At 34.4% G+C, this 20,161-nt stretch overlaps 1 protein-coding gene across 4 annotated transcripts in view; it reads left to right on the top strand.

The window, feature by feature from the left end:
• Positions 1 to 20,161, top strand: part of LOC136041733 (protein TANC2-like) — a 281,477-nt gene that overhangs the window by 190,500 nt on the left and 70,816 nt on the right. For all 4 annotated transcript variants that reach the window (XM_065726482.1, XM_065726481.1, XM_065726480.1 and 1 more), the window contains 2 exons: positions 11,243 to 11,461; positions 19,182 to 19,369. In XM_065726482.1, the coding sequence (XP_065582554.1) occupies positions 11,243 to 11,461; positions 19,182 to 19,369 (407 nt within the window). The remainder of the gene's footprint in view (positions 1 to 11,242; positions 11,462 to 19,181; positions 19,370 to 20,161) is intronic.

The raw sequence follows: 20,161 nt of genomic DNA, 5'->3' as shown, positions 1-20,161 counted from the left end.
CTAATATATATCAATAAGACTAGTATAAATAAAACAACTTATTATGTTTCTATATGTTTCTAGGATTATAGAAAACTAGCGCTTTACTGAAAACACAACATCAAAGTATGAAAAACAGGAATTTTGATTTGGGAGTCAAAAGTGACTATGTAGCTTGACAACTTCTTTTAATAGCCGCAAAGTCATTGAACAGCATACATTGATATTGGATTGATTTATCAGGTATCATTTTGGTCTCGGCAGCTATAATGGCAATAGTGAGTAATATTAAATTGTAAAAAATATGCTTCAGTATTATTTGAAATGAATATCAAATAAGACATAATATGATTTCCTGAAAACTGGCTATTTCCCTCTATACAGCCGTGAATTTCAAGCTATGATACAAATTCTAAAGCTAGTCTATAGTCCTAATGCTATTACGATGGCTTTACTCAGAACGTTTCTACAAACTAATCACGACATTTCCTTTTCAGAACCAAACATTTCCTTTTCAGAGAGTTTTATCCTCCTGCTTATGCTTAATTCTCTCCACCTTCAGAGGTATCTAGTTTCAGTCAGCAGACAATTTATCAAAAATATTAAGGGGCTTGGAGGAGGAAACAAAACAAAGTCTTGACTTATCTAGTTTTTTTTATACTAGAAAAGTATAGTATGCCAATTTTGAGCGAAAATTATTGTACGGTTTTCGGGGGAAAAATTTGACATTTATGTACAATTCTTGCTTGTTTAATAGTATTGTATTGTATTGTAGTAATAGTATTGCTTGTATTGCTTGTAGTAATAGTATTGCTTGTTTAATAGTATTACATTACTTCTACTACTACTAATACTACTACTAATAATAATAACTCACTGCAGCACCAAGCCGCCTGAGGCCAACACAGCTACGCACGCTCCTCCTCCAACCTAATCTATTCAAAGCCTCCCTCTACACCCTCCCAGGAAGTTCCCATTTCCTTTAAATCTTTATTTATGACATCCTCCTAACCCAGGCATGGACGGCCTGCTTTCCGTGTAGCCCCAGACGGTTGGCCTAAAAGGACAATCTTCGGTAATTTGTCATACTTAATCCGTAGAACATGGCCTAGGCATCTCAACCTTTCTTTCATTATAGCCCTAGAAAGCCGGATTTAACCACATTTTTCGTACAACCTACTGTTTGAAATACGGTCAGTCAGTCGGGTACCCAGAATAATCCGTAGGCAATTTCTCTGGAAAACATCTAGTAAATTGTCATCTACTTTTCGGAGCGCCCATGCTTCAGAGCCATATTTGACCACTGTCATCACTGTAGCTTCCGTTATTCTAATCTTGGTTTGTAGACTTATCTTTCTATTCTTCCAAACTTTTTTTAACTGTTAAAAAACACCCTGAGCCTTAGCTATTCTACTTTTAACATCTTCACTGCTCCCGCCATCTTTGCTAATAATACTACCAAGGTAACTGAAGCTCTCAGCCTGATCAATCTTTTCGTTACCTAATGTCACCTGTTCATCTTCACTTATTCTCCTAGCCTTAGTGACTTAGTCTTCTTAACATTAATTGTCAAGCCTATTTTAGCACCGTGAACTCGCAAAACCTCTAAAAATTCATTCATTTTGCTCACACTTTCATCTAATATGCTTAAATCATCAGCATAATCTAAGTCCAGGAGCGTTTTTCCTCCCAATTTGATTCCGTGGTCTCCAATTTCCTTTCCTTTACTAATTACATTAGTTGTATATTACTAATTAAATTACTATTGTTACATGTTTTTTATTATATTTACATTCAAACTCTTACATCTTATATTTACACTTTGATTTATTTTTCTTTGGTCTTTTATTTGGAGCGGGGGAGATTCCCGGAGGTCCAAATGCCCAGTCACCCTATGCTCGTCCATGCGGCAATTGATTCTTCGGTGTTTTATTTAGAAGAACCTACAAAGAGAAATACGCCTTTTTCTCATTTGAGAATAACTTTCAGTTAAATAGTAATTACTATTGGCAGCCGTAATTCTGTTTGGAAAACATAGCCATTTTAAAATAGCTATGCTTGTGCAGCTCTTTGTTCCAAATAATTTACTTTGAAAGCCAAGACCAGTAATTTGATAAAGTCATTATTTTAAGGTACATTGCACTATCATAGGAGGTCCTCTTAACAGCTTGTCTGACAGTATGCACTGATGTTAATGGGCTAAAACAAGCTATTGAAAATTTTGCGAAATTGTTCGTGACAAGAAGAAATCCTTATTTGACAAACTAGCCTTATGAGAAAATGGTGCCAAGGATATACGGTGGCGTCAATCCACGAGAATATAGGGGTGTGGGTATTTTCATAATATAGAGGGTGTAAATTCATCATTTTTTTTAATTTTGTCAATGAAAATACCAAAATGAGTATTTTTAAAAGTTTAGGGGGCACATGCCCCTGCCTCTCTTCATTGATCCCACTGAGGGTATAGATGGGATTCCTATGGGGTGAGGCGGAGGGAACAATAATTGCACAGATCCGCATTGCGGTGTCCGCATTTCAAAGGGGTTATATCCTCTTTCTTGCAATTATGTACAGGAGAAAAAAACAAATGACTTGGAACAATAATTAACCAAATCTTTATACGGTTAAGCAATTAAGGTGCAGAAATGTTTAAACCATACACCATTGCTGCACATTCGGAAAGTACACCTGACACCAGAGTAATATATCTTACTAGCTGTTGGGGTGGCGCTTCGCGCCACCCCAACACCTAGTTGGTGGGGCGCTTCGCGCCCCCCCAAGCCCTCCCGCGCGCGTAAGTCGTTACGCGCCATATTAGTTACGCGCCATTGTAGTTGTGTCCCTGTGTCCCACCTGTGAATAGAGATAGATATAAATATATGTTTTTAACTACGTAAAACATGCGAATATACAACATTCTTCGCTGTCCCATTGTCTGTGCATATAAATAGATTGTCAGGTTTACTGACTCTTGAACATGCAACATATAATTGTCCATGGGAAAAACAATCCGTATTCAGATCTATACCTCATTATTCTAATGATGTGTCCCTGTGTCCCGGTCGTCATTTATATTCCCTGTGTCCCGGTCGTGATTTGTGTCCGGGTGTCCCAGTCTGTAATTTCTCTTTGAGGTTCCCGGTCGTCACTTATATTCCCTCTGTCTCGGTCTAATGACGTCACCGTCAAAGCAAAAATGACGACAACTAATTTCATGACGTCAGCCGACACAGAAACATGACGTCACCTGATCCACAGATCCACAGACAGACAACTTATTTTTATATATATAGATATGTAGCAAGTAGTTCGAAGTAACGAACTGTAAATAAGGAACGACGCGACTCAATAGTAAGGGAAAAAACGGAATTTTGATACTAATAGAAATTTTGATACGCAAAAATCGGATGCAAAATATAAATGATATTTTATATCAATATAAATAATACCTATATAATTTTTAAATATATAAATAGATAAACGGATGAAAATATAAATAATATCTATATAATTTTTAAATATATAAATGGATAAACGGATGAAAATACAAATAATATTTATATTTTTGATACAAAAATACAAATTTTGTTACGTAAAAAACGGAATATTGATACTAGTAGGTATATCAAAAGAATTGGCTTGTTATGCTGATTCTAAAAATATAAAGTTCACCAAGTTTAGTTTTACTCATCAAAGGCTACGAGCCTGAGAAAATTTGCCTGATTTCCGAAAAATGAGAAATATTTCTTAACATTTCAGGAATCTTAATGAAAACCACACCATCCGATTCAGTGTTAGGGAACCTATACTATACTACACTATACTTATACTATATATATACATATATATATATATATATATATATATATATATATATATATATATATATATATATATATATATACTAGCTGTTGGGGTGGCGCTTCGCGCCACCCCAACACCTAGTTGGTGGGGGTGCTTCGCGCCCCCCAAGCCCCCCCGCGCGCGTAAGTCGTTACGCGCCATATTAGTTACGCGCCATTGTAGTTGTGTCCCTATGTCCCACCTGTGAATATAGATATATATATATATATATATATATATATATCTATATATATAAAAATAAGTTGTCTGTGGATGGATGGATGGATGGATGTGTGGATGGATGTGTCAGGTGACGTCACCTGAAAAAACTGGATTAGGTGACGTCAAAACTGAAAAAACTAAAAAAAGGCAAAAACTACAAAAAAAAACTAAAAACTAATAAAAAAAATAAAAAAGCTAAAAAACTAAAAAAACTATAAAGGTAAAAACCAATAAAAAACTAAAAAAAAAACTGAAAAAACTAAAAAAAGGCAAAAACTACAAAAAAAAACTAAAAACTAATAAAAAAAGTAAAAAAGCTAAAAAACTAAAAAAACTAAAAAAACTAAAAAAAGGTAAAAAACTAAAAAAAATAAAAAATAAAAAAAAACTAAAAAAAAGGAAAAAACTGAAAAATAAGCTAAAATAAAGGTAAAAACCAATAAAAAACTAAAAAAAAAAGGAAAAAACTAATAAATGACGACACTCAAAGAGAAAGCGACCAGGACAAAAAACTAAAAAAAAAGGCAAAAACTACAAAAAAACTAAAAACTAATAAAAAAAATAAAAAAGCTAAAAAACTAAAAAAACTAAAAAAAGGTAAAAAACTAAAAAAACTAAAAACTAAAAAAAAACTAAAAAAGGTAAAAACTAAAAGAACTAAAAAAGAAAAAAATAAATGACGACACTCAAAGAGAAAGCGACCAGGACAAAAGGAATGTTCGATTAGCAATCAACAAAGCACCGGGACACAGGGAGTATAAATGACGACCAGGACACAAGTAAAAAAAAAAATTAACAAAACTAAAAAGAAGGTAAAAACTACAAAAAAACTAAAAAGAAAAAAAAACTAAAAACTAATAAAAAAAACTAAAAAATCTAAAAATCTAAATAAACTAAAAAAGAAAAAAAAAAGAAAAAAATAAAGGAGAAAAACAAAACTAAAAAACGAATGTATATACAGACCGGTACACCGGGATACAAATGACGACCGGGACACAGGGAATATAAATAACGACCGGGACACAGGGACACAACTACAACGGGGACACCGGGGGAAACAGGGGGATATAAATGACGACCGGGACAAAAAAACTAAAAAGAAATAAAAACTAAAAACTAATAAAAAAAACTAAAAAATCTAAAAATCTAAATAAGCTAAAAAAGAAAAAAAAAGGAAAAAAATAAAGGAGAAAAACAAAACTAAAAAACGAATGTATATACAGACCGGGACACCGGGATACAAATGATGACCGGGACGCGGGACACAGGGAATATAAATGACGACCGGGACACAGGGACACAACTACAACGGGGACACCGGGGGAAACAGGGGGATAACCTGACAATCTATTTATATGCAAAGACAATGGGACAGCAAAGAATGTTGTATATTCGCAAGTTTTACGTAGTTAAAACCATATATATATATATATATCTATATTCACAGGTGGGACATAGGGACACAACTACAATGGCGCGTAACTATTATGGCGCGTAACGACTTACGCGCGCGGGGGGGCTTGGGGGGGGCGCGAAGCGCCCCACCAACTAGGTGTTGGGGTGGCGCGAAGCGCCACCCCAACAGCTAGTATATATATATATATATATATATATATATATATATATATATATATATATATATATATATATATATATATATATATATATATATATATATATATATATATATATATATATATATATATATATATATATATATATATATATATATATATATATATATATATATATATATATATATATATATATATATATATATATATATATATATATATATATATATATATATATATATATATATATATATATATATATATATATATATATATATACTAGCTGTTGGGGTGGCGCTTCGCGCCACCCCAACACCTAGTTGGTGGGGCGCTTCGCGCCCCCCCAAGCCCCCCTGCGCGCGTAAGTCGTTACGCGCCATATTAGTTACGCGCCATTGTAGTTGTGTCCCTGTGTCCCACCTGTGAATAGAGATAGATATAAATATATGTTTTTAACTACGTAAAACATGCGAATATACAACATTCTTCGCTGTCCCATTGTCTGTGCATATAAATAGATTGTCAGGTTTACTGACTCTTGAACATGCAACATATAATTGTCCATGGGAAAAACAATCCGTATTCAGATCTATACCTCTTTATTCTAATGATGTGTCCCTGTGTCCCGGTCGTCATTTATATTCCCTGTGTCCCGGTCGTGATTTGTGTCCGGGTGTCCCAGTCTGTAATTTCTCTTTGAGGTTCCCGGTCGTCACTTATATTCCCTCTGTCTCGGTCTAATGACGTCACCGTCAAAGCAAAAATGACGACAACTAATTTCATGACGTCAGCCGACACAGAAACATGACGTCACCTGATCCACAGACAGACAGACAGACAACTTATTTTTATATATATAGATATATATATATATATATATATATATATATATATATATATATATATATATATATATATATATATATATATATATGTTTTTAACTACGTAAAACTTGCGTAAAACATTCTTTGCTGTCCCATTGTCTGTGCATATAAATAGATTGTCAGGTTTAGCGACTCTTGAACCTGCAACATATAATGGTCCATGGGAAAACAATCCATATTCAGATCTATACCTCATGATTCTAATGATTGCCCTTGAGCTTTGTTGATGGTGATTGCTAATCGACCATTCCCTGTGTTGCCGTCGTCAATTATATATCCCCCTGTGCCCCCGGGGTCCTTGTTGTAGTTGTGTCCCTGTGTCCCGGTCGTCATTTATATTCCCTGTGTCCCGGTCGTCATTTGTGTCCCAGTGTCCCAGTCTGTGATTTCTCTTTGAGTGTCCCAGGCGTCATTTATATTCCTTGTGTCCCGGTCTGTATATACATTCGTTTTTGAATTGGTCTTTTTTTTAGTTTTTTACCTTTTTTTAGTTTTTTTAGTTATACCTCATGATTCTAATGACTACCCTTGAGCTTTGTTGATGGTTATTGCTAATGGAACATTCCCTGTGTCCCGTCGCCACCCCAACACCTAGTTGGTGGGGGCGCTTCGCGCCCCCCCCAAGCCCCCCCGCGCGCGTAAGTCGTTACGCGCCATATTAGTTACGCGCCATTGTAGTTGTGTCCCTATGTCCCACCTGTGAATATAGATATATATATATATATATATATATATATATATATATATATATATATATATATATATATATATATATATATATATATATATATGGTTTTAACTACGTAAAACTTGCGAATATACAACATTCTTTGCTGTCCCATTGTCTTTGCATATAAATAGATTGTCAGGTTTACCGACTCTTGAACATGCAACATATAATGGTCCATGGGAAAACAATCTGTATTCAGATCTATACCTCATGATTCTAATGATTGCCCTTGAGCTTTGTTGATGGTGATTGCTAATCGACCATTCCCTGTCCCGGTGTCCCGGTCGTCATTTACATCCCCCTGTTTCCCCCGGTGTCCCCGTTGTAGTTGTGTCCCTGTGTCCCGGTCGTCATTTATATTCCCTGTGTCCCGGTCGTCATTTGTATCCCGGTGTACCGGTCTGTATATACATTCGTTTTTTAGTTTTGTTTTTCTCCTTTATTTTTTTCCTTTTTTTTTCTTTTTTAGTTTATTTAGATTTTTAGATTTTTTAGTTTTTTTATTAGTTTTTAGTTTTTTTTCTTTTTAGTTTTTTTGTAGTTTTTAACTTCTTTTTAGTTTTGTTAATTTTTTTTTTACTTATGTCCTGGTCGTCATTTATACTCCCTGTGTCCCGGTGCTTTGTTGATTGCTAATCGAACATTCCTTTTGTCCTGGTCGCTTTCTCATTTTTAGATTTTTCAGTTTTTTCCTTTTTTTTAGTTTTTTTTAGTTTTTAGTTTTTTTAGTTTTTTACCTTTTTTTAGTTTTTTTAGTTTTTTTAGTTTTTTAGCTTTTTTATTTTTTTTATTAGTTTTTAGTTTTTTTTGTAGTTTTTGCCTTTTTTTAGTTTTTTTAGTTTTTTAGCTTTTTTATTAGTTTTTAGTTTTTTTTGTAGTTTTTGCCTTTTTTTAGTTTTTTTAGTTTTTTAGCTTTTTTATTTTTTTTATTAGTTTTTAGTTTTTTTTGTAGTTTTTGCCTTTTTTTTAGTTTTTTCAGTTTTGACGTCACCTGATCCAGTTTTTTCAGGTGACGTCACCTGATCCATCCACAGACAGACAAACAGACAACTTATTTTTATATATATAGATATATATATATATATATATACTAGCTGTTGGGGTGGCGCTTCGCGCCACCCCAACACCTAGTTGGTGGGGGCGCTTCGCGCCCCCCCCAAGCCCCCCCGCGCGCGTAAGTCGTTACGCGCCATAATAGTTACGCGCCATTGTAGTTGTGTCCCTATGTCCCACCTGTGAATATAGATAGATATATATATATGGTTTTAACTACGTAAAACTTGCGAATATACAACATTCTTTGCTGTCCCATTGTCTTTGCATATAAATAGATTGTCAGGTTTACCGACTCTTGAACATGCAACATATAATGGTCCATGGGAAAACAATCTGTATTCAGATCTATACCTCATGATTCTAATGATTGCCCTTGAGCTTTGTTGATGGTGATTGCTAATCGACCATTCCCTGTCCCGGTGTCCCGGTCGTCATTTACATCCCCCTGTTTCCCCCGGTGTCCCCGTTGTAGTTGTGTCCCTGTGTCCCGGTTGTCATTTATATTCCCTGTGCCCCGGGTCCCGGTCGTCATTTGTATCCCGGTGTCCCGGTCTGTATATACATTCGTTTTTTAGTTTTGTTTTTCTCCTTTATTTTTTTCCTTTTTTTTTCTTTTTTAGCTTATTTAGATTTTTAGATTTTTTAGTTTTTTTATTAGTTTTTAGTTTTTTTTTCTTTTTAGTTTTTTTGTCCCGGTCGTCATTTATATCCCCCTGTTTCCCCCGGTGTCCCCGTTGTAGTTGTGTCCCTGTGTCCCGGTCGTCATTTATATTCCCTGTGTCCCGGTCGTCATTTGTATCCCGGTGTACCGGTCTGTATATACATTCGTTTTTTAGTTTTGTTTTTCTCCTTTATTTTTTTCCTTTTTTTTTCTTTTTTAGTTTATTTAGATTTTTAGATTTTTTAGTTTTGTCCTGGTCGTCATTTATACTCCCTGTGTCCCGGTGCTTTAACATTCTTTGCTGTCCCATTGTCTGTGCATATAAATAGATTGTCAGGTTTACCGACTCTTGAACATGCAACATATAATGGTCCATGGGAAAACAATCCGTATTCAGATCTATACCTCATGATTCTAATGATTGCCCTTGAGCTTTGTTGATGGTGATTGCTAATCGACCATTCCCTGAGTCGCCATCGTCATTTATATATCCCCCTGTGCACCCCGGCGTCCCCTTTGTAGTTATGTCCCTGTGTCCCGGTCGTCATTTATATTCCCTGTGTCCCGGTCGTCATTTGTGTCCCGGTGTTCCAGTCTGTGATTTCTCTTTGAGTGTCCCGGGCGTCATTTATATTCCTTGTGTCCCGGTGTCCCGGTCGTCATTTATATCCCCCTGTGCCCCCCGGCGTCCCCATTGTAGTTGTGTCCCTGTGTCCCGGTTGTCATTTATATTCCCTGTGTCCCGGTCGTCATTTGTATCCCGGTGTCCCGGTCTGTATATACATTCGTTTTTTAGTTTTGTTTTTCTCCTTTATTTTTTTCCTTTTTTCTTTTTTTTCTTTTTTAGTTTATTTAGATTTTTAGATTTTTTAGTTTTTTTATTAGTTTTTAGTTTTTTTTGTAGTTTTTACCATTTTTTTAGTTTTTTTAGTTTTTTTTTTTTTACTTATGTCCTGGTCGTCATTTATACTCCCTGTGTCCCGGTCGTCATTTGTGTCTCGGTGCTTTGTTGATTGCTAATTTATATTATATTTATATTTATATTTTTTATATTTATTAATATTTTTTTAGTTTTCTTTTTCTCTTATTTTTCAGTTTTTTCCTTTTTTTAGTTTTTTCTTTTTTAGTTTTTAGTTTTTTTTTGTTTTTTACCTTTTTTTAGTTTTTTTTAGTTTTTTTAGTTTTTTAGCTTTTTTAGTTTTTTTATTAGTTTTTAGTTTTTTTTTAGTTTTTGCCTTTTTTTAGTTTTTTCAGTTTTTTTTAGTTTTTAGTTTTTTTACCTTTTTTTAGTTTTTTTTAGTTTTTTAGCTTTTTTAGTTTTTTTTCTTTTTAGTTTTTTTTGTAGTTTTTACCTTTTTTAGTTTTTTTTCTTCTTTTGTATTAGTGTGAAATAATTCAGACGTCATATGCGGACAAACACGACGTCACTCGACAGACAGACAGACAGACATAACCCACAAACAACTTATTTTTATATATATTTATTCATATTTTTTTAGTTTTCTTTTTCTCTTTTATTTTTCAGTTTTTTCCTTTTTTTTAGTTTTTTTCTTTTTTAGTTTTTATTTTTTTTTAGTTTTTTACCTTTTTTAGTTTTTTTTAGTTTTTTTAGTTTTTTAGCCCTTTTAGTTTTTTTATTAGTTTTTATTTTTTTTGTAGTTTTTGCCTTTTTTTTATTTTTTTCAGTTTTTTTTTTAGTTATTAGATTTTTACCTTTTTTTAGTTTTTTTTTAGTTTTTTAGCTTTTTTAGTTTTTTTTTCTTTTTAGTAGTTTTTACCTTTTTTAGTTTTTTTCTTCTTTTGTATTAGTGTGAAATAATTCAGACGTCATATGCGGACAAACATGACGTCACCTGATCCACAGATCCACAGACAACTTATTTTTATATATATAGATATATATATATATATATATATATGTATATATATATATGTATATATATATATGTTACTTATACTGTACTATTATAGTACACTATATATAGATATAATATGCTATAATTATGCTTGCGATTTATAATTTGACTCGTTAGAGAAAGAAAATAATGATGATGAAAATAAAATGAAATTACAAAAAAAAAATATGAAATTACAATGTGTCTTTACACTGAATTTGTATTTCTTTGCCAGATGAAGATAACGGATAAGGTTTTTTTGTTGTTTTTCCTCGAGGGGTGATTGTATCGAACCAGTGGTCCTAGAATACCGGGAGAGGGCTCGTTCCAACGGAAATCAACATCATAGGTAAACCTCCTTAAAAGAGTATAAAAATGTTGATTTTTTTTATTTTAGGCTGAGAATAGCGCCACATGTCTTCTGCCCGATTTCGTGCATTCTATTGCGGCACAATTATACCAAGCCCCTCAGTTAGAAGCGTTTAGAAATAAAGTCCAAGGTGACCCAGCTCTGCAAAAGAAACTACAGCTCAAAGAATGTATTTCAGACCCCCATGGGGCCTTTGTTCATGGAATATTGGAGCCCCTGTCAGCGCTGAAGAAAGGAAATTCAGCGGTATAATTTATTTCATTTCAATAGTTTAATTTACTCTGTTGGTCTGTATTAACAATCATACGGAAGTATGATTGATGATTGATGCCTTATGATTGATGCCGTATCATTGATGCCTTATAAATGATGCAATATATAGTTAAAGTGTAATGTAGATGAGGTTAAAAAAAGCTTTAAAAAACGCAACGCAAATTTGTTTATATGCATTTTTATTACGTTTCTACGAATCGGAAAAAAGTTCCCGTGGGGGAGGGGTTAAAACTCCATACCCCCTGGACATGACCTTCGACTCTTCTTATCCTCAGCTAAGATCCAAAGGAACACCAACTCGGATGCCGAAGGCATAATTTAAGTGAGGACCTGTAGTTAAAATTCTTTTTCCGTCGTCAACCCCTATTCCCCTCTCCGATTAAAAAAAATACTCACCTTGTAGATCACTATGTAGATGAAGTTTGATACTTTCTGGCGTTTTTTCAAATAGTTCGATAACGAACTGTAAGTAAGGAGCGACACGGCTCAACAGTAACCGAAACTCTAAAAAACGGAATTTTGATACTATTAGATACATCAAAAGAATTGGTTTTTAATATTTATTTTAAGTATACAAGTTTCATCAAGTTTAGTCCTGCTCATCAAAATTTATGAGCCTAAGAACATTTGCCTCATTTTCGAAAACAGGAAGTAATAACCCTTATAAGTCATAAAATCTTATTGAAAATCACACCAACAGATTCAGCGTATCGGAGAACCCTCTTGTAGAGGTTTCGAGCTCCTATCTGTAAAAATGTGGAATTTTGTATTTTTGCCAGAAGAAAGATCACTGATGCGTGTTTATTAGTTTTTTCCCAGGGGTGATCGTATTAACCCAGTAGTCCTAGAATGTTGTGAAAGGGATCATTCGAATGGAAATTAAAAGTTCTAGTGCCCTTTTTAAGTGAACAAAAAAACCGGAAGGCAACTAGGCCCCCGTCCATCGGTCATTTTGTCCCAAAGTCACTGGATCAAAATTTTGAGATCATTTTCAAATTTGTCCAACGCTCATTTGTTCCCAAAGTCACCGGATCAAAATTTTGAGGTGGCCATTTTGTTCAGCATAGTCAAAAAATCTAATAACTATGTCTTTGAGGACGACTTAACTCCCCACAGTCCGGGGGAGGGGGGAGGGCTGCAAGTTATGAACTTTGCCCTTTGTTTACATATATTATTGGTTATTTGGAAGTATACAGACTTTTTCAGGGAAGATTTTTTCTGGTGGGTTGGGGGTTGGGGGAGAGGGTTGCACGAGTGGATCTTTCCATGGAGGAATTTTTCATGGGGGAAGAAAACGCTCATTTTGTCCCAATGTCACTGGATCAAAATTCTGAGATCATTTTCAAATTTTGTCCAACGCTCATTTGTTCCCAAAGTCACCGTATAAAAATTTTGAGATGGCCATTTTGTTCAGCATAGTAAAAAAATCTAATAACCATGTCTTTGGAGGACGACTTAATTCCCCACTGTCCTGTGGCGAAGGGCTACAAGTTATGAACTTTGCCCTTTGTGTACATATATTATTTGTTATTGGGAAGTATACAGACTTTTTCAGGGAGGAATTTTTCTGGTGGGTCAGGGGTTGGGGGGAGAGGGTTGCGCGGGTGGATCTTTCCATGGAGGAATTTTTCATGGGGGAAGAGGATTTTCCATGAAGGGGTGTCGGATTTCCCAGCATTATTTAAAAACGATCAGAAATTAAATAAAAAATCAAGTTTCTTCAACTGAAAGTAAGGAGCAACATTAAAACTTAAAACGAACAGAAATTATTTGGTATATGAGGGGTTTCGCCTCCTTTTCAATACCTTACTGTTTACGCTAAAGCTTTTTTAGTTCTTTCAAAAGAGCTATTTATTCTAATTAAACGGCCTTTGCGATTCAGTGGTTATTCTTGAAGAATCGGAACGAAATTCGAACTCTAGTGTAAAGAGTGAGGTATTGACGAGGTGACGAGCCCCCCTCGTTAAATGTCAAATGCTTCATACATGAAAGTATGACGTTTAAGTTTAACCCAAAGTTTAAGTGAAGTTTAACTTGAGTTAAAGCCTTAATTATCGAGTTCGATATTTTATAGTTGTACATATCTGGACAATTCTGGACGTCTCTGGACATCTCTAGATAACGTGGACAACATAATTGAGATACAAAATAGGACAGCGTTGTACTCTACGACCAGAATTTCTCATCACATAAGGACCAGAATTCCAGATCATTTATTATTATATTTAAAAGAAAAAATAAGTATTTTCGACTGAAAGTAAGGAGCAACATTAAAACTTAAAACTAACAGAAATATTCCGTTAATGAGGAGGCTGCTCCCCTCCTCAATCTCTTACTCTTTACACTAACGTTCTTTAGAACTATAAAAAAATTCTTTTTCCAACTAAACGTCTCTTGTTTTTCAGGAGGTGTTCTTACAGAACTGTTACAAAAGTCAAACTTCAGCGTAAACAATATAGACTCAATTGAATAGCCTCAAATAGCTTATCTGAAAGTTTCTGATTTATTCTCCTCGTCTTTCATGTAGGGACACCTTCTTTTTTTTCTTTATTTGTGTGTATTCTTAGCTACTTTTATCATTAGCTTTTCAAATAACCAATATAGCATTGGCCTTATGTAGTGAAAGGATCAATACACATCATCTATGGAAGTTTACCGATGCCTTACTCTTTGAGCTGAGTTCTGTTCGTGCTTTTAGCAATTAAATAAAAAAAAAAAAAAAACAAGTTTTTTTAGCTGAAAGTAAGGAGCGACATTAAAACTTAAAACGAACAGAAATTACTCCGTATATGAAAGGGGCTTTTCCTCCTCAACGCCCCGCTCTATACGCTAAGAGAACGAGTCAAACTTTAGCGTAAAGAGCGAGGCGTTGAGGAGGAAAAGCCCTTTTCATGTACGGAGTAATTTCTGTTCGTTCTAAGTTTTAATGTCGCTCCTTACTTTCAGCTAAAAAACACTTGTTTTTTTTTAATTTAATTTCTGAACGTTTTTGAATCAATGAATGTTTTGATTTTGGCTCTCCGCAGAGGAATAATTAACTCAAAATTTGCAAGTTTATTTTTTTTGGCTAAATGGCTTTCTCATTGTTTTGATCGAATGATTTTGACAAAAAAGGAACGGTGGAGGAAGCCTAGTTGCCCTGCGATTTTTTGGTTACTTAAAAAGGCAACGAAAGTAAAACAGTTCAAAATAGGGATGATACCTTTTTGTTGACAGTGAATAGACATAAAATTATTTAACTGGATATTTCGAACACATATACAGTGTTCATCATCTGCAGTAAAACTGCTGATGAGTTTCACTGCTGATGATGAACACTGTATATGTGTTCGAAATATCCAGTTAAATAATTTTATATCTGTTCACTGTCAATAAAAAGGTATCATCCCTATTTTGAACTGTTTTACTTTCGTCATGGAAAGGCAATGTGGTCTTAGAAGTTATAAAAAGGCAACTAGAACTTTAAATTTTTTACGAATGTTTTTATTAGTAAAAGATTATCGTAACTTATAAATTAGCTTACGTAACGAACTTTTGTAATCTCATCTTTTTATTACATATATGAGGGGTTCACCCCTCGTCAGTACCTCGGTCTTTACACTAAAGATTAAGTTTTGTTCCAATTCATTAAGAATGCCCCCTGAATCACAAAAGCCGTAGAATAAACAGTTGAAATCACTAAAAATACTTTAGCGTAAAGAGCGAGGTATTAGGAGGAGGTGAGCCCCTCATATGCGTAATAATTTCTGTTCGTTTTAAGTTTTAATTCTGCTCCTTATTTCCAGTTGAAAAAACTTCTCATATTTATTTTTTTCATTGTTTTTTTTTAATAATGCTAGAAAATCCTGCGCTCCCTTCATGGAAATTTTCTTCTCCTATGATAAATTCCTCGATGGAAAGTTCCCCAACATATCCCCCTCTTTTCAACCCCTCCCCCAACCAAAAAATCACCCTGAAAACGTCTGTACACTTCCCAATAAGCATTACCATATGTAAGCACTGGTCAAAGTTTGTAACTTGTGGCCCCTCCCACGGGGACTGTGGGGGAGTAAGCCGTCCCCAAAGACATAGTTATAAGGTTTGTCGACTACGCTGAATAAAATGGCTATCTCAGAATTTTGATCCGTTGACTTTGGGAAAACAATCAGCGTTGGAGGGGGCCTAGAAGACCTCCAATTTTTTCGGTTGCTTAAAAAGGGCATAGAACTTTTCATTTCCGTTAGAATGAGCCCTCTTGCAAGATTCTAGGACCACTGAGTCGATACGATCACCCCTGGGAAAAAAAAAACAAACAAACACGCATCCGTGATCTGCCTTCTGGCAAAAAATACAACATTCCACAATTTTGTGGATAGGAGCTTGAAACTTCTACAATAGAGTTCTCTGATACGCTGAATCTGATGGTGTGATTTTCGTTAAGATTCAACGACTTTTAGGGGGTGTTTCCCCCTATTTTCTAAAATAAGGCAAATTTTCTCAGGCTCGTAACTTTTGACGGGTACGACTAAACTGGATGAAACTTATATGTTTAAAATCAGCATTAAAATGCGATTATTTTGATGTAGCTATTTGTATCAAAATTCAATTTTTAGAATTTTGGTTACTATTGAGCCGGGTCGCTCCTTACTACAGTCCGTTACAACGAACTGTTTGATTTGTAGTTAGTGCATTTTGATATCTTTTGTGGTCGTTGATAAATTTTTCTTGTTTTGACCAAATTTTTTTATTATTTTATGTATGTATGTTCTTATTTATTACCCATCATCCAAATAATGAAGTGATGGAGTACAATGAAAAAAATGAAAGAAACAACATATCGTGTTACATACTAAAATACAAACAAAAATAATTCCACGTCAGAAAACAACATTTTGCCACACTTGCCATTTGCCACAGCATGGTCAGTTTGCTTGTTGCACATGTGTACACTCAACTCAGCTAACTTAGCACACGGGTCAGATAAGCTATATTTTTTCATCAAATAGGAGTTGCGGGTTTGAGTTGCAAATTTGAAGAAAACGCGCTTCATCCTAAGATGGTCAGATTCACTAAATATAGGGTAAAACGGTACTAAATACAGAATTTGTGGCATGACACTATTGTAAATCCTTGCAAGAGGACTTTAAAAACTTTTTTTAAGTTTAAAAAAAAAATTAAATTTAAATAATAAAAAAACAAGTTTTTTTTAACTGCAAGTAAGGAGTGACATTGAAACTTAAAACGAACAGAAATTATTCCGTATATAAAAGGGGTTGTCCCCTCCACAACGCCACTAAAGTTTGACTCTTTGTCACAACTCTACTTTTTAAAATATTAAAGAACTTTAGCGTAAAGAGCGAAGCGTTGAGTAAGATTTTCGTTTTGACTATGAATATGAAAGCGTATCTTGTTTTCAATAAATGATTCGATTTGATTACTCTTATCAACTTGTGTTCAAATTTTGTATTATCCCTTTTTTGCGTAGTTGGGGTCAAATTCAATAAAGGTAATTATTTATAAATAAAGAAAGGATGGAGAAAATCATATGCACTTCCCCCGATGTCTCTAAGAGGGTTCCCACTTTGATGACTCAAGTGCCTGAAATAAGTATGAATGGGTAGTTTTTTTAAATATTATTTTGCAAATTAGTTTGTGATTTATTATCAAACAGTTCGTGGTAACGAACTGTTGTAAGGAGCGACCCAGCTCAATAGAAACCAAAACTCTAAAAAATCGATTTTTGATACCAATAACTACATCAAAAGAACCGTATTTTAATGCTGATCTTAAATATATAAGTTTCATCAAGTTTAGTCTTACGCACCAAAAGTTACGGGCCTGAGAAAATTTGTGTTTTTTTAGAAAATAGGGGGAAACACCCCCTAAAAGTAATAGAATCTTAACGAAAATTACACCATCAGATTCAGCGTATCAGAGAACCCCACTATAGAAGTTTCAAGCTCCTATCTACAAAAATGTGGAATTTTGTATTTTTTGCCAGAAGACAGATCAGGGATGCGTGTTTATTTGTTTGTTTTTTTTTTTTTTTTGTTTTTTTTCCTTTTCTTTTTTCTTTTTCCCAGGGGTGATCGTATCGACCCAGTTGTCCTAGAATGTTGCGAGAGGGCTCATTCTAACGGAAATGAAAAGTTTTCGTGCCCTTTTTAAGTGACCAAAAAATTGGAGGGCACCTAGGCCCCCTCCCACGCTAATTATTTTCCCAAAGTCAACGGATCAAAATTTTGAGATAGCCATTTTATTCAGCTTAGTCAAAAAACCTTATAACTATGTCTTTGGAAACGATTTACTCCTCCACAGTCCCCGTGGGAGGGGCTACAATTTACAAACTTTGACCAGTGCTTACATATAGTAATGGTTATTGGGAAGTGTACAGGTGTTTTCAGGAGGGTTTTTTGGTTGGGGGAGGGGTTGAGAAGAGGGGGATATACTGGGGAACTTTCCATCGAGGAATTTGTCATGGGGGAAGAAAATTTCCATGAAGGGAGCGCAGGATTTACTAGCATTATTTAAAAAAAAAACAATGAAAAAATAAATATGAAAAAGTTTATTTCAGCTGGAAGTAAGGAGCAGCATTAAAACTTAACACGAACATAAATTATTACCCATATGAGGGGCTCACCTCCTTCTAATACCTCGCTCTTTACGCTAAAGTATTTTTAGTAATGTCAACTATTTATTCTACGGCTTTTGTGATTCAGGGGTCATTCTTAATGAATTGGGACAAAATTTAAGATTTAGTGTAAAGAGAGAGGTACTGACGAGGGGGCGAACTCTCTCATATGTGTAATAAAAACATGAGAATAAAAAATTCTTTACGTAAGCTAGTTTATAAGTTACGTATATCTTTTACTAATAAAAAGATTCGTAAAAAATTAAAAGTTCTAGTTGCCTTTTTAATTAACCAAAAAATTGGAGGGCAACTAGGCTTCCTCCCCCGCTCTTTTTTTCTCAAAATGATTCGATCAAAATTATGAGAAAGCCATTTAGAAAAAAAAAATTAAAAAATATGCAAATTTCGTTTTAATTATTTCTCTGCAGAGAGCCAAAATCAAAACATGCATTGATTCAAAAACGTTCAGAAATTAAATTAAAAAAAACAAGTTTTTTCAACTGAAAGTAAGGAGCGACATTAAAACTTAAAACGAACAGAAATTACTTCGTATATGAAAGGGGCTGCTTCCTCATCAACGCCCCGCTCTTTACGCTAAAGTTTTTTACTGTTTTAAAAAGAAGAGTTGAGAGAAAGAGTCAACTTTAGCGTAAAGAGCGGGGCGTTGATGAGGAAGCAGCCCCTTTCGTATACGAAGTAATTTCTGTTCGTTTTAAGTTTTAATGTCGCCCCTTACTTTCAGTTGAAAAAACTTGTTTTTTTATTTAATTATGTAAAAGGTTGAATGGGAACGGAATATTTTTCGGGAACAGGTAAAAAAATTTCTGATATTTGCCTGTTTGTCTTTTAGCAGTAAATATGTTTTTTCCTTACTAGATTTCTCCTTAATATAAAGAATTGTCCATTATTGCTAAAGGTCTTTACCATTGTCAGATTGTTTCCCTCAGTTTTAGTCAATTAAAAGTGAGACGAAAGAAATTAATAATAATAATGATTATTATTATCCTATAAAATTTTTCTCATATATGTTTTAATCGTTCTACTTTGTTGCTTAAACGTAACTTTATAGTTTCATGTTTTTAGCCTGGATCTTGCATAATAGTCGTCGATGCTTTGTGTGAGGCAGAATACCATCGGCCAGATACCGGTGACACAATATCGTCATTCTTGGCACGGCATGCTCTTCAGTTTCCTAATTGGTTGAAAATGGTCGTTACAGTTCGTGCTCACCTCTCGGATATTACTTCGATGTTCCCATTCAGACGAATAAGGTGTGTTGTTTTTTTTTCTCGTCTTCCTCCCCTTTTTATACTAAAATATAGCTATTGTATCTCTTAAATCAGATAGAAGTAACGACGCTGGTGAAAGGCAAGGTAAACCTGACGCGACCCAGGTCAGGTAAAAGACTGCAAACTCCTTGAATAATTGCTTGATCTTATGCATAAATGTCTAATTCTTGCGCATGCTCTACAGCTGCGCAAGTTCCTTCTCCTCCCCAAACCGATTTGATCTAACTCTTTACTAACTTCTGAAGTCCCAACTTTATCAAAATCTCTTCTTATGACCACTTCCCATCTGCATTCAAGGATATCCCAAGGATATCCTTTGCCCTAGCTGGATTGTAAGAAAACAGGATGTTTGGTGAACTTAATCGATTTAAAATTTTCTTTAATTATTGACTTGACAGTGGGAATGAACCACAATTTTTCAAAAGTTTATTGTTTAATATACAGACCCTTAAATGAATAAGCAGTCTTAAAATTTGGCTCTACAGTCCGTGATGGATTTACAGTCTCAAAACTAGTCTCAAAATTCCTCTGAAGAACAGCTAGCAAATATTCTTCAATTTTAGAATTAAATTTTGCAGAGTTTAAATTTTAAAAGTTCAGAATTAAATTTGGCAACTGTCTTTGCTGCAAACTTTGACAGAGACTCAAAATTGAGAAATTTAGTTATATTTGAGCTGAATTTCATTCTAGCCGTGTGCAGGCCACAAAATTGTACTTCGTACAAACTAAAGCTAAAATATGATGATTGACCTGATGTGTCTCCTTGTAGTTGTC

This window comes from Artemia franciscana, unplaced genomic scaffold (assembly GCF_032884065.1).
Source record: "Artemia franciscana unplaced genomic scaffold, ASM3288406v1 PGA_scaffold_36, whole genome shotgun sequence".
Lineage (NCBI taxonomy): Eukaryota > Metazoa > Arthropoda > Branchiopoda > Anostraca > Artemiidae > Artemia > Artemia franciscana.
Note: the sequence above shows the minus strand (reverse complement) of the source record. Positions and strands in the feature narration are given on the sequence as shown.